Here is a 13,962-nt window from a genome sequence, read left to right as displayed (position 1 = left end):
ATGGTGGAATTGTTGACTTGAGAGACGTTCAAGAAGTTCTCAGAAGTTGTACTGACGTACGTGATTTAGTGAGGAAATAGTTGTGGTAGGTGGACAATTGGACTGGTTGATCTTGGAGGTCTTTTATATGATTCTGTGACAGATTTAGCATGTATTAGCAGCTTAACTTCTGAGGAAAGTACTTCAGTAATCATGGCCATGTGTACCTGGGTGAGTTTCACCTTGGTAGCCCAGAATATTACAAAGCATATAGCTTTCATTCTAGTTTCTTTCACGTCTACTAATGGCATACACATGTAAATACAAATCTTTAACTAAAGCACTGGCTCTTTCCTATTTCTCACTTTCCATACCTCTGCAGACTTCCAGGTTCCCAGAAATCAATCCAGGCTTATAAGAGAAAATCTAAGAATAACTGTTTACTGAAAAAGTAAAAAGAAGTAAAAAATCCTGATAGGGAAAAAACAACAACAACAACAACAACAACAACAAAAACAAAAACAACAACAACAAAAAAAAACGGAGTTGCAGTCTCCAAGAAGAGACAGGTGGCTTCGGAGTGAAAATGGTAACATATACCCCCTGGGAGATAGCTCCAAAGCTGAGTTCACTCTTTCCTGCTATAAAGCATATTGATGTTAACAGTTTTCTCCTGTCTGCACGTGTGTTTTTCAAATTAAGTATTTTTAAATCTGTAGAGCTTAAAATACAGCCTCAGACACCCTCCTTTGCTTCTGCTTCTATTTAATATAATCTGCTATAGGTATACAGGACTGATAAATGGCTCTGCTTTTCTCACAAACAGATGAAATCCAATTTAATTTGAACACCTGGCAGAGGTGGAGGAGAACTGAAGTTAATGGCCGCTTCAGAAAGTGGAAGGGGTAATTTTCCAGGCATACAGCAGCTTGTGCTTACAGATTCAGTGTTTCCTAAGATGGTGATGGGTTTGTGTCTGTAATATCAGCATTTGGAGGTGACTTATTTGCAAGGGTATAATCAGCAAGTAGTACTGAAAGCAGTCTTGGACTCCTTGATCTCCAGTATTTTTTGAAAAATAATACTGAAACTGTTCTGAAGGAGCCAGGAATTCATCTGGCATTAAAATTTTGCTGAGACCCATTTCTGTCTTACTGGTGAAACAAAGTGCTGGGCAGAGTTGGCACTATCGGTATAGGGTAGAACATCCCTTGTGGTTTCAGCTACTGTTTCTGCTGTTGGTAGAAGACTTTCAATGCTCTGAACTCTTGCAGTCATTTTTGGGTGTATGACAGTTTGGAGATGAACAGTGCCTGAGGCTTTGCACCTTTCAGGCACATTTATATCCTGTGGGACACAATTTCCTTCTTCATTTCTTACTAAGTAGCTATTCAATGTAGAAATAAAGATTTCCATCCCCAAACTAGTGCTCCATTTCTAGAATGAACTTTTAGCAAAATAAATAATAGAGCACCATACAAAATGTTTGTGTAAATTCAGTAAAATAACAGCCCTGATATGAGTAGCAGGATATGGAGAAGTTCAACTCCGGTATCCCTCCAGGCACTTCAGAAGTCTTCTTTTGTTGCTGTAGTTGTTATCAGTCTACAGTCCTTTTTCTGTTCTTTATTCTTTTTCTTAGTAATGATTCAGTTGAGCCTTTAGATGGATGCAACACTGCTCTGTAGTAATTGGCAGATATTGGGCATGACTCATCATTAAATCTGTATGCAAGAATCTGAGTAGACATTTCTTTTGGACTTGATTCACATGAGTTTCCATTCCCTGAACTTAGCTTTGATTTCTAGGTTCAAATATGTGCTGAAAACCCAAAGCCAAAATGATGGTAGTACGATATTTACATGGATTCATGAAAAATTCAGGGTGTTTGCATGAGTGTATTGTATAAAATTCAATGTGCATTCAGGAATCTGGTCTGAATGTGCAAAAAAATATCAGGTCAGGTGCATTTTTAAATGTCTTGCTGCTCTGCTGCTGATTAAAAACATCTTGAATTAAAATAAAGCTCTTTGTAGCAAAATCATATTTTTTGCGTGTCTGAGCATTGCAAGCCACATCATTTGGCAACAGTAATTTCATATTCTTGCCATCATTCTGTGAGCAAAATACCCATCAGCTGCAGTGGAAGGTAAATGAGCAGAACTTTGGCAGGGGTATACACTGGACAGATATAGCTATTCAAGTTCAGGTGAATTAGTTGCTGCTGAGAGGTCTGTACTGACTGGAGGATTGTCCAAAACTTTATTTTCAAGGCACTGTTTTTGACAAAGCTGAACACTGAATGTCCAAAGCCAGGAATTGGGAAGTGGGCTATGTACTGTTAGTACATCTCCCATTTAATTCTGGGCAAAGAGAGAAAAAGTCTATGGTTATCAGTATATCCTTCTCATTTATCTCTAACCTACCTATCTTAATGTATGCAGTCACTACTGCAGCACTGTGGTCCTTAAAAAGAAAGTAGTAATCATTTCACCTATTCAGCAGACCTTACTGCTAACTGTAAAAATTTTGCCTTGAGAATTTAACGTGAAGGAATTCCAGAAATTAGCTGTAATTACTTCTCAGATGTTAGGCTTCTTGGGGAAAGGGAACAGATGAAGGCAGCAGTGGTCCAAGTATATTTTGGAAAAATATCACTTTGTACTGCTATCAGGCTTGACACTGAAGCAGGTTTTCTGGTGAAGCAAAGTGAAGCCCCTTCCCGCTGAGTCTTTTCAGTCTTCCAGGCTCTGCTTCTCAGCCCACCATGTTCAAAGATCCCCAGTCAGGCTGCTGCTGGCCATGACAAGCTGAAATCTCTTTCTCCCACTGTTCCTGATTATCTGTGTTTCCTGATCCAAATTTCCCTCTACGGCCTAATTTCCCAAGTCTATTCCTGTCTAGTTTCTCTCTTTTCTATTTTTCTATTTAATTTCTCTCTTTTCTATTTTCCTATTTAGGCCCTTGGATACCTCCAGTATTTTTGCTCCTGTTCTTGCCCTGCTAAGTCAGACCCTCTTACTTCCTCCTGACTATTCAACATCTGTAACACTTTTTTCCCCTCAGTTTCTTTATTGTAAACTCTGCCTCTCTCCCTGTCCACTCATCTAACTTTTCCTCCAGGCTGTTTTTCATTTCTACAGATGCACAGCTCTTTCAAATAGTCTGCAGTCTACACTTGGTCCCTTTTCCTGCCTGACCCAGACCTGATGCCCTTGGTTGAGCTTCCTTCTGCTATGCTCATTGCTAGCATACTGTTCTCCTCCCCTAACATGTGTACACTGCTTTTCACTGTCTGAGCCTACCAAGATACAGAAGCTAAAATCTTAGGGAAGACTTTCTGCATATCTATTTGGACAAAGAACACCTTGCAGCACCATATTAAAAAAAAAAAAAAAAAAAAAAAAAAAAAAAAAAAAAGAAGAAGAAGAAGAAGAAGAAGAAGAAGAAGAAGAAAAAGAAGAAGAAGAAGAAAAAGAAAAAGGAAAAGAAAAAGAAAGAAGTTAGTACCTCAGGCCATGCAGGGACATGGGCGTGCAAACAGCATGAGGCACTGGAACAGGTTGCCCAGAGAAGCTGTGAATGCCCCATCCCTGAAGATACTGAAAGTCAGGCTGGAGGGAGCACTGAGCACCCTGATCTAGGTGTAGGTGTCCCTGTTCATTGTGAAGGACTTGGACTAGATGACCTTTGAAGGTCCCTTCCAATTCTAACAGTTCTGTGATTCTACAAATCTCTGAGTCCTGAACAGGGGGAAAACAGGATTTGAAACTCCGGTCTTTCAAATTAATGTCTCAAAGGCATTCCTGGCTTTGCCGAGGTGTGTGGATTATTGTCTTTCTGTACAAAATCCCCCCCTCACCCCCCCACCCCAGAAGCTCATTTTCCTTGTAATGCTGGATAGGGTGGTTTTAAAATTTACCCCAGGAGAAAGAAAAGGTAATGACAGAAAGACTGACACTCAGTCCTCTTAGAAACATACCTGCTTTATGATTTGGGATCAGAGCCAGACTCCCTTATTGCTGAATAAATGGAGGAAAGAGTTCCAGAGAGCATTTTTCTCTGAAAAATGCACAACTTCAGTAAAGCATGCTGAAAAAAAAAAAAAAAAGAAAAAAAAAAAAAACTTTCTGGAAGACTTCAGTGTTTTCTGATTGGTGCCTTTTATGGCATACGTTATATATTGACACAGATTAAGTTTCCCTTCTGACTGGAACAATGCGCGCTCAGGAGGAGTGCTACTGACCCAGCTGTAAGCCCGACCGCTCGCAGCAAGTGGTGGAGCAGAGCTCCTGGGGACGGCTGAGCACTCCCTCCAGCTGTGCCATTCTGCCTTTCTCCTCCTCCTTCTCCTCCTCCTCTCTCTCCGTTTTCTTCCCCTCTACCTTGCCTCTTACACTTTCTCCAGACCCCTCGGCTTTGTTGTGCTGCATGTCTGATTAGCAAGAGGGGCATTGGCTGCTCGCCGGCTCCGGCAGCGCTTCCCTGCAGCCTACCCCAACCCACCCACCACTCTGGCTCAGGAAATGTGAGCAGGGCTGATGGAGGCGGAGAAGCGGGGCTGAAGTTTCTCACTGGCGCTGGATGTGACAGCGGACAGCAAAGCGCTTCGCAGCTCGTGCACGGTCCGACCACTCTCCTGCACCAGCCGACCATGGAAGGCTGCCGCTGGGCCGCTGCTGGCACCTTGCTTCTGGCTTCCCTCCTGCTGGTAAATGCCATTTCTTTCCGATACATTTTTGCCTATCTTGTAGCTGATAATGTATCTGCATGTATACACAAGGGCATGCTTTTAGTCTTTCAGATCAAGGTAGAGTTTTCTTCGAAGAAGTCATGTAAACCTTATCCTCTCTGAAGTACTAAAGAGCCCTGATACTGCAAGCTGCTGCAGGTAGAACCGAGGAGTTGATGTTGGCATCACTTTTACAAACTCAGAGAGCAACAGCCTGTGAATGGTGATTCTGTATCATACTGCAATGTTTCTGAAATTTTCCTCCTTCCTAAAGCAATGACAACAAGAAAAGGATATATATATATATTTCTGTGCAACTAATTAGAGAGATGACTTTATACTAACTTTTGTAAAATACATTATATGATATCTAGTTTACTTCAGGGCTATCATGCTTATCATCATTGTATGATAATCTTGCGTAATTCCCGTGATTATCCTGATAGGATGTGCTACAGCTGAACACTGCAGCTCTGTGGTTTGATTGAAATTAACTGTTCCATTGTGATTCATACTTAGTTTCACAGGTATGTTTGCTATCAGAAAATTTTCAGCAAGAATATTATGTACAGACACTTCTGATACTATAGTGGTCTTGGCATACATTTAGTGTTTTGTTTTTATTATTTTTTTCTAGAGATTTAATTAAATGTAGTCATTCAAATAACAAAGAATCTTAAGGAAAATTAATGAGCTTTGTAGATCCTTGCATCTTCCTACTTATCTGTATGAAACAGTCAGTTCTAATTATCGTAAATTAATCTCAGTGTGTTTTTAGTAATCACATCTAGACCTAAACTAGTGGGATAACCATATGCCAAATGCTTAATAAAAATAATGGTATGATTTTATTTATTTATTTATTTTGAAAACTTTCAGATGTCTAATCACTAAATGCTGTTTGATTGCTAGAAATAAGAAAGCAATTTACACTGAGATTTAAATTTCTTGTTTGTTTAAAGATCTGCTTTGTATACACTGAAATCACACAGAATGGCATAAAGTCAGGCACCCGTCCTCCTTCACATATGAAAATGAGAAGTTTATAGCCTGATGACTGTAATATACTATGAGCCAATCCTTCAGTATTAATTCAAAGAAGATCAACAGGAGATATGACTCAACAAAACTGTGTAAGAACTGTGGGATCTGGCCCCATGTTAAGCTCATACTCATAACATTTATACTTCACTCTCCTTCTTGTGAATTAAGTTCTCAGTCCCTAATTCATGAAAATAAATAGTGTATTCTGCTGCCAGCTATTATGCATTATATTCCATACTATACTAGTTTGTATTTGTATGACTTACCCTGCCTCAAGAGATTCCCCCCCCCCCACCTCCCACCAAATCTCTTTGTGCCTTAAGAATAGTGATGTGAAGTAAGCTTAACTTTCTTTTTTGAATCAAGCCATTCTTTTTCTCCCTCCACAGTCAGGAAAATCTTTTACTTGCTTTCAGCAGGAGATTAGATAAACATGCAAGAATTTTACTTATAGCTTGGATAAAGATGGAGATAAGTTGTAAGATAACCATGTTGCTACTGTAGCTTATTGCAGCATCAGTTCATACAGGGTATGGGGTCATTGATTTTTCTGAGGAAAAAGCAGGCACTGAATAAGGCTTATAACATGGCTATTAGCCCTACAGATGCCAACCTCCAGTCAAGTAGGTGGAATGAGTAAGAGAGCTGCAGAAATCTATACATAAATTTATTTGTTTCTCTAGTCCTGTATGTCCCTACAACCTCTTTCTTGCCTATACTGAGCAACTTGAGCAGCCTCTAGTCATGAGGTGATCCAGCAGCATCAGTAGAAGCATTCAAACTTCTAAACACTAAGACTTGCTGGCAGCTATGCACTTGATTAATCCTACAGTCATTTATCAGATGCTTCTATATTTTCAGTTAGGCACTATAAAGAAAAGTTCTTTTGTTTTGTGCCCTTGTCCCCATAAGGAGTTTGCAAAGCTCAGAAAGCGTTCCAGACTGTACACATAATGCTAAAGAGATGGACAAGTCCAGAGGCAACATGACAAGTAACCTCCTGTTAGCCAGCATGTATAGATAGTCTATTTCAAGGCAGACCCCCTGGAGTGATGTTCTGCACCACATATTCTTCATCATAAGAAATCATTTTCAGTTGAGTGGTGGAAGAGTGTGTTGCTTGCAGATCTGTAGGGTCTGCAGTCCAGTTGTTCTCTGCCTTAGAATTTGCTCCATGCCCAGACAACTTGTTTTCTTAGCAATAGTGGCAATTAGGTACTTTCAGAGATACTTTTAAGAATCTAACCCTAGATACTTGTCTTGGAAAACTAAAACCAGGTTAAAAGTAACTTGAAAAGATTGTTTCTCTCCTTCCAGACTGAGCAGGTATTTGGAGAATTTTGTTCACTGCTCTGTGAACTTTTGCATGCTAAGAAAATATTAACACAACACTTTTAAGAGGAACAAAAGAGAGCAGGCATTCAATTCCAAAGATTTCCCTTTCAATTTCTTTAAAAATAAAAGCCTAACACAAGCAAAGCACAGTTGTCTAACTCAAAGGGAATTTGGCCAAAACCATAACCAGCCATTGACATGTGTGTTCATCCAAATTTGAAGTCAAATCATTTCATGTCAGAAGGGCATTTAATCACATTTGCATTTGTTGTTTGCATCTTTTCAGCGGCTTTTTTTAGCTCTCTTGGTTGCTCTTGTGGTATTTACAGAACTAACACTAGGAACTGTAATAAAGCACATGTGTGGGTTTGGGGGGATTTTGTGTGCTTTTTTTTTCTTTCTTTCTTTTTTGGAGGATTTCTTTCTTTTTCTATTCTGTTTTGTACATGGAAAATAGTCAAGTACAATAGTCCATCCCTTCCAGGCTCTTTGGCATTGTATTCCCCTATTATCTAACTGGGTCTGTCTTGGATGGCCACAACCACAATTAGCCAGTGGAATGAATATAATGCTTCTTGTTTATATCCACATGTACAAAGCTTTGACAGTTTTTTCTTTCATGTGTAGATAGGTCTATCTACTATTGCATGCACACTCATCTGTTCCTACATTTACAGCTGTAGAGAGAAGGATTTTCCAGTACACGGTCCTAAGTGTTCATATATGCAGACTGGCATTTGATCTCCTCTGTTGGTGAGATCAAACTGAATGCACTGAAATTCATAGCTTAACTATACAAACCTACATTTTATTCAAGCAAAGGAATGGAAAACTTCTGACCATTGTGGTTTGTGGCCATGCCACCATATGCTGAAAAACTCATGCCTATGAATGACACACCATGAATATCTACATGCAACTAGGTCTGCATATCCATCACTTTCTTTACATATAGCACCATGTTTGGGTTTATTTAATATTTCTTCTCACTCAGAGTTTTATTTGTTCTCTATTTACTCACTTTATTTACTCTTTTTCCATCTGGAGAAGAAAAGTCTCTGGGCAGGACTTACTGCAGCCTTCCAGCAATAAGGGAACTCTTCCTTGAATCTGCAGTCACTCTTGTTATCTCTATTGCTTTTCATAGCTACTTGCTTAAGCTTGTTACAAAAGTCAGAGCTGTATGGGCAGCAATTGTGTGGACAAAGATAGGGAAGCTGCAGTCTGTTGTCTGTCATATGAGAAATAAAATGAGAATGGCATCATCCTTACAGAAACAATCAGAAAATTTAGGTTAGTGGGAATACGTTTATAATATATTATTCATATTATCTATATTTATGGAGTTAGGATGAGGAGCAGAAAAAGGAGAAAGAAATAACTCATTGTAGCCCAAGCCAGGAACAGTTACAAAAGAAGTCTTCCCATCTGGTAGACAGCAACTAATCAAAAGCTGTCATGAAATAGTGAATTTCATCAGAATGCCATACTTTGGTATGAAGTACAGCAGAAAGGGTTGATATGTACTCTGAGCATTACTTTCTTTTCATATCACCATATGGACAGTAGACTTGTCTTAATAGATGGCTGACAAGCTTTGGATGTTGGAGGTCCTATAACATAGGATTACAGAACAGCTTAAAATCGTTCCCCCTTGTACGATTGCAACACTCCCTGATAAAGGGTCACTCTGTCCTGAAGGCCACAGTGAGGTCTTTATAAGGGAGGTGCTCCAGCCCTGTGATCTCCTAGGCCTTGAGTATATATTCATGCAAACCTCAGAAAGAAAATAAATAGTAAATGGATATTTCTTTTAAAATAATTGTATGCACCATTTTATCTTCTGTTATAGGCTCTTCCACCATTGTATGGAGTTATCACCATTTAAGTTTTTGCCCATCTTCTTGGAAGTGGGAAATGCTGTTCTCTGAATAATAACTTTTAACCTCTATATAAGCATAGTATTAGATGAAATTACAGACCATGTTCTTCAGCTATATAAATTCATTTTCTTCTGTATTTTATGAGATTATTAACCCTAAGTTTATTCCCAACTCTTTTTAAAGTATCCTGATTAGAATTTCATTTTGCATATGAGCACTTTCTTTTCTTTTTGCTGCCAGAGCCCACCTTCTTTAAATTTCTTGTTAAAGTAAGTAATGTTGCAGTGCAATTGGAAAGCAGTATAGACTAGCGACTGGGTGAAAGAAAGCAGAGAGTGTAGCTTCTCAGATTTATTCTGCTTCTAAGGCAAGCATATGCAGGAGTCTTAATAGTTTTGCCACCTGTGAGCTATTTGGATATGTCTCATTGAAGTGCTCCTTCACCTATTTGTGCAGAGAAAGAAGTGACACTCATAATTTTCACTTCACATGAAGTTGAAGTTTTCATCTTCACTGCCTTTACGGAATGTCTTCCAAAGATTTAGTCCTTCAGAGGTTGCCCTGGGATTTCTGCCTTTCAGGGACTTCTTTTAGAGCAAGTTTAGCAGAGAGGGTGTCAGGGCAGAGGGAAGTGTATGTGATAACGCAAGACATCCTGAAATAAATTCCAAGAGTACTAAAGAAACAAGACAGGAAATTATATGCAATTCATAATAAATTCAAACTGTCCCATAAAATGAATATAACTCATTTTGTTTCCATATGAATGTACTGTAGGGGTGTCAGATTTCCCCTTCTAGCTTTGTTGGATGTAATCTCAGTCCCTGATTGAGGTTTGCTAGTGTATTGTTCAGATCCTGTGCTATATCAACAGAAACTAAAGTGAAAAGAAATACAGGAAGCAATAAGGTCTCCTACTGTTCTGGTGCTGGCATCAGATTGGTGGATTATTTATTTACTTACTGACTGACTGAGTGACATAAATCCCTGTATTTCTCTCAGCCTCGGCTGTTAAAAGCATCTGTTGTTGAGGCTAATAACTGCCCTTAAAAAGCCCAGGGCTGTACTTTTCTTTTTCATTTTGGATGAAAAAGAATGTGAATGGATTATGGTTGTGAATACATTCTGGATATGACATTTTCATAGTTCCTGTTTAAAAAAGAGAGGGAGGGATTTACAAGTTACTGTGTTATTGACAATGGTTCCCTTAAAGGTCTAACCAGGGACACATTTTAAAGAAGAAAGATGTAAATTAGTTGAAGGGGAGGCAAAAGTGAACCAACAGAAATTTCTGAAACTGAAAACTTCAGCATTCACTTCTCTGCTAATTCAAACCTGAGCAGTCTTCAGATGGGATTGGCCACACATCAGTGCTGGTAATTACCAGGGCGAAAGAAAGTGGATTACCAGAGATGAAGACTGACTTTTGTGCAACGTATTGGTTCCAAAGTGTGGATGTGTCTTTGGTGAGAGAAAAAAAACATATTTATTTTTTCCACTGTGTGTGATATGATAGTGTAGAATGATTGCAGCAAATGCTTATATCCTGGAATCTCTTACATCTTTGTAACTCAATTTAAAATGATGAAAAAATAAAATAAAATACCCAGTACTCCTAGAAAATTCCTGTATGTCAGTACTACAAACCCTCAAGAGCTGAGTGCTCAGAAGGGTTTTTACCAACAGCACAATGTTTCTTGAGTCAGTACTGGATCTGGTCTTGTTCAGGAACTTCATTAGTGACCTGGCTAAAGGGGCAGAGTGCGCCCCCAGCAGGTTTCCCAGTGATACAGAGCTGGGAGGAGTGGCTGACATGCCAATAGGCTGTCCTACTTTCTCAGCAAGACCTGGACAGACTGGTGAATTGGGCAAAGAGTAACCTTTTGAACATGGGTGAAGTATAGAACCCTACACCTGGGGAAGAGTAGCCATACACATCAGTACAGGTTAGGGGCTGCTTGAAAAGAGCTCTGTGATGCAGAAACAAGGTGCTAGTGCACAGTAGGTTGGCCATGAGCCAGCAGTATACCCTTGTGGTTAAGACGACCAATGGTATGCATGAAAAGAGCATAGGCAGCAAGTCCAGGAAGGTGATCTTCCCTCTACTCTGTTCTGATAAGGCTACATCTGTAGTACTGTGCCCTGTTCTTGGCTCCCCAGTTTAGGAACATCAAAGGAGAGTCCAGCAGAGAGATAGAAAAATTATCAAGGACCTGGATCACCACCTGTATGAGGAAAGGCTGAGTCTGGAGAAGTCTGAAAGGGTATCTTATCAACACCTATATAATGTATCAAAAAGTGTGTTGTCAAGAGGATGGGGCCATGCTCTTTTAATTGTGGTACTGAGCAACTGGATGAGGGTCAGTGGCCACAAACTGGAACACAGGAAGTTTTATACAAACATAAGAACGAACTTCTTTACTGCAAGGGTGACAGTACTGGAGAAAGAAGCCCAGAGAGGTGATGGAGTCTTCTCTGGAGATAAAACCCACCTGAGCACTTTCCTTTTAAACAACTCTATGGAACCTGCTTTGGCAGGGAGTTGGACTATGTGATCTCCAGAGGTTCTTTCCAAATCCTACAGTTCTTTTATGATTCTGTGAAAGCATTTTCCTTTAAAAAGTCATCTACATTAATTTGAGATCAATTGTTTAGTGATTAGTGCAGAGTAAAATATTTTATGATCTCTGAATTTTTTAGCTAATTCCTAAAGGTCCTCTGGACTTTCTTTACCTGTCTTCCCATGTTTGTTTGTTTTTCTGTTGTTGGTGGTGATGTTTTGTTTTCTATTATGAAATTAGGTCTTGGATTTTCCACATAATTTCTGGGTTCTCTTCCCTTCCTCTCCCTCCCTTCCTTTCATCCTCCCTCTCTCTTGCCTGTCTGCCATCCCCTCTTTTTCTTGTTGTTGGTTTATTTTGGTCCCTCCTCCCTTTTTTTTTTTTTTTTTTTTTCTTTTTTTAAATAAACACATTTCTTTCACCTTCCCTGTCTCCACTAAGGCTTAATATTTCAATCCTTTATACAGCCCCTTGTTGTTAAAATAAATACATACACAGCTCCATGAAATAACTGAGGGAGATGGCAGACCATCAGAAGAGTAGAAGAATTTCTTTATTTTGAATAAACTTCATAATTGTGGGTGTTTATCTGAAATTGTGCAAGCCCTTGGAGAGTTCTCCCTTCCTTGAATTCCCTTCTGATCACCTTCTCTAGTAACCCAAGGCATCTGGGTTACCACCTGCTGCAGAGAGCCTGATTCCTTGCAGGTTTACATGACAAGGTCCTCTAGTCTGGAGTTTCTGAACCAGAGATTCTAAATCCAGCTCACGTCCAGGTTAAGGCACATGAAAAGACTCATGGTTAGATGTTGTGGCCTGTGCAGAATTTTAATCTGGGTGGATATCTGAAGCCTAAGGCCAGTTCACTTAGCCTAGGGAAAATGGCTAATATGCACTTCTTCAAAGTATTATCCTGCTTTCTTGAGGGAGATAATGGTTCAACTGTGGAACTGGAGCTGCCTGCCATATGTGGGCCATTTTTTCCTTGAGGCCAACAAACACAGCCAAGCCAGCATATAGCCTTCACTTCTTGGCTCTTATAAAACATGTAGCATGCACTAGGCATTATCATATAGTTTTCCTTTTCTCTTCTTTCCTTTCTCTGCACCACTCGCAGCTCTTTTCTTGCCCCTAGTCCTTCCTCCGTGAAAGGCAAACCTGAAGTCTTTGAGTGTAAGATGCACTTTTGAACCCATGCTGTTGGGTGGGTTCCGAATTCTGGAAAGTGATTTCACCCACCCTGCATCTGAACCAGTCCTAGCCTCAAAAACTGTTCTGAGTCAATTAGGCGACAAGTCTGAGGTTGAGCCAGCTTGGACCTGCTCTGTATTGGATCACCCATGCCTGGTGTTTACACCAGCACGGCAGGATTTAAATACAACAGGGTGTTGTAACTTGGGTCTGTGAGAGCAAGAAAGAGAGTTCTTGTATTCGCATTGCTCCCCTGGTGTATATTTTCATATGGGTAACTGGAGTGAGAGATAGGACTGATCTGAGTTTTATAAGGCACTGTTATAAAATGTTATAGGGAGTGCAGCGTGCAGTGTGTTGAAGTGATATGGTGTCAGCTCTATCCTCTGCCAGCAACCCCCCTGGCTGGCTGCTACCCTTTAAGAAGAAGAAATGAGCTCACGTTTGGCACATTTCTCCCGGGATAAAACTTCCAGCCCAGCCTTGGGATTGACTGTTTAGCTCCTAAAGTACTGAGATGACTGTTTATCATTTCTTCCCTTTTTTCTTGCAGACGATAAGGCATGTACTCCCCTATGATGGGTCATAGGGATACGTTTTAGAAGACTGTGTACATACTGCTTTGTGACTTGCTTGAGGGCAGGAGGAATCCCACAGTGCAGTGTGGATGACAGTACTGGCAATGTTTTGATCCTTCAGAGAGCACTTGATGCACAGCGCTGATGACTGCCAGAGGGTGCAGATGTGTACATCTACTCTGATAGTGATAAGCCTGCCTTGCATGACTATGCTGTTTAAGAAAAAAGACAAAAAGAACTCAGGACAGAATGGAGTAGCACAGCAAATTTGTACTTGTGCCCCAGAGAGCTGAGTTAGCCATATGTCCATTCGGTCTCTTTCCTCAGAGTAAAGATAAATTGTCCACTTATTGCTCTTCCTGTTGCTTTTGGAATAGAATAAACACTGAAAAACTGCAAAAGGATCTCACCTTTTCATCAAGATATCTTACTCTGTCTCTTCCAAGAAGCTGATTTAGATTTTGAAGAAAGAGTAAATGAAAAACAACCTAGAAAAGGATTAGGGGTTTTTTGTTTGTTTTTGTTTTTGTTTGGTTTTTTTGTTTTCTGTCTATTCCTTTCTTATAAACTGAAATGAAATAATAAATCCTGATCCAGTTGTCTGTACTGGCAAAGTCTGAGTATAAATTAATTACCCAGAGTACAGTATATATACCCTT

General features: G+C 39.8%; 1 protein-coding gene across 6 annotated transcripts in view; it reads left to right on the top strand.

Annotated features, from left to right (window-relative positions):
• ADAMTSL1 (ADAMTS like 1) overlaps positions 1-13,962 on the top strand; it is a 379,149-nt gene that overhangs the window by 202,053 nt on the left and 163,134 nt on the right. For 2 of the 6 annotated variants that reach the window (XM_085529432.1, XM_015849103.3), the window contains exon 1: positions 4,188-4,690. The exons of the other annotated variants lie outside the window; for them this stretch is intronic. In XM_085529432.1, coding sequence (XP_085385558.1) covers positions 4,634-4,690 — 57 coding nt within the window. In that variant the 5' untranslated portion in view covers positions 4,188-4,633. Of the gene's footprint in view, positions 1-4,187; positions 4,691-13,962 lie in introns of those variants that run through there. 6 annotated transcript variants of the gene reach the window in all.

This window comes from Coturnix japonica, chromosome Z, assembly GCF_054131305.1.
Source record: "Coturnix japonica strain WE chromosome Z, WE-NBRP24, whole genome shotgun sequence".
Taxonomy (NCBI): Eukaryota; Metazoa; Chordata; class Aves; order Galliformes; family Phasianidae; genus Coturnix; species Coturnix japonica.
This window is presented reverse-complemented; position numbering and strand designations above follow the sequence as displayed.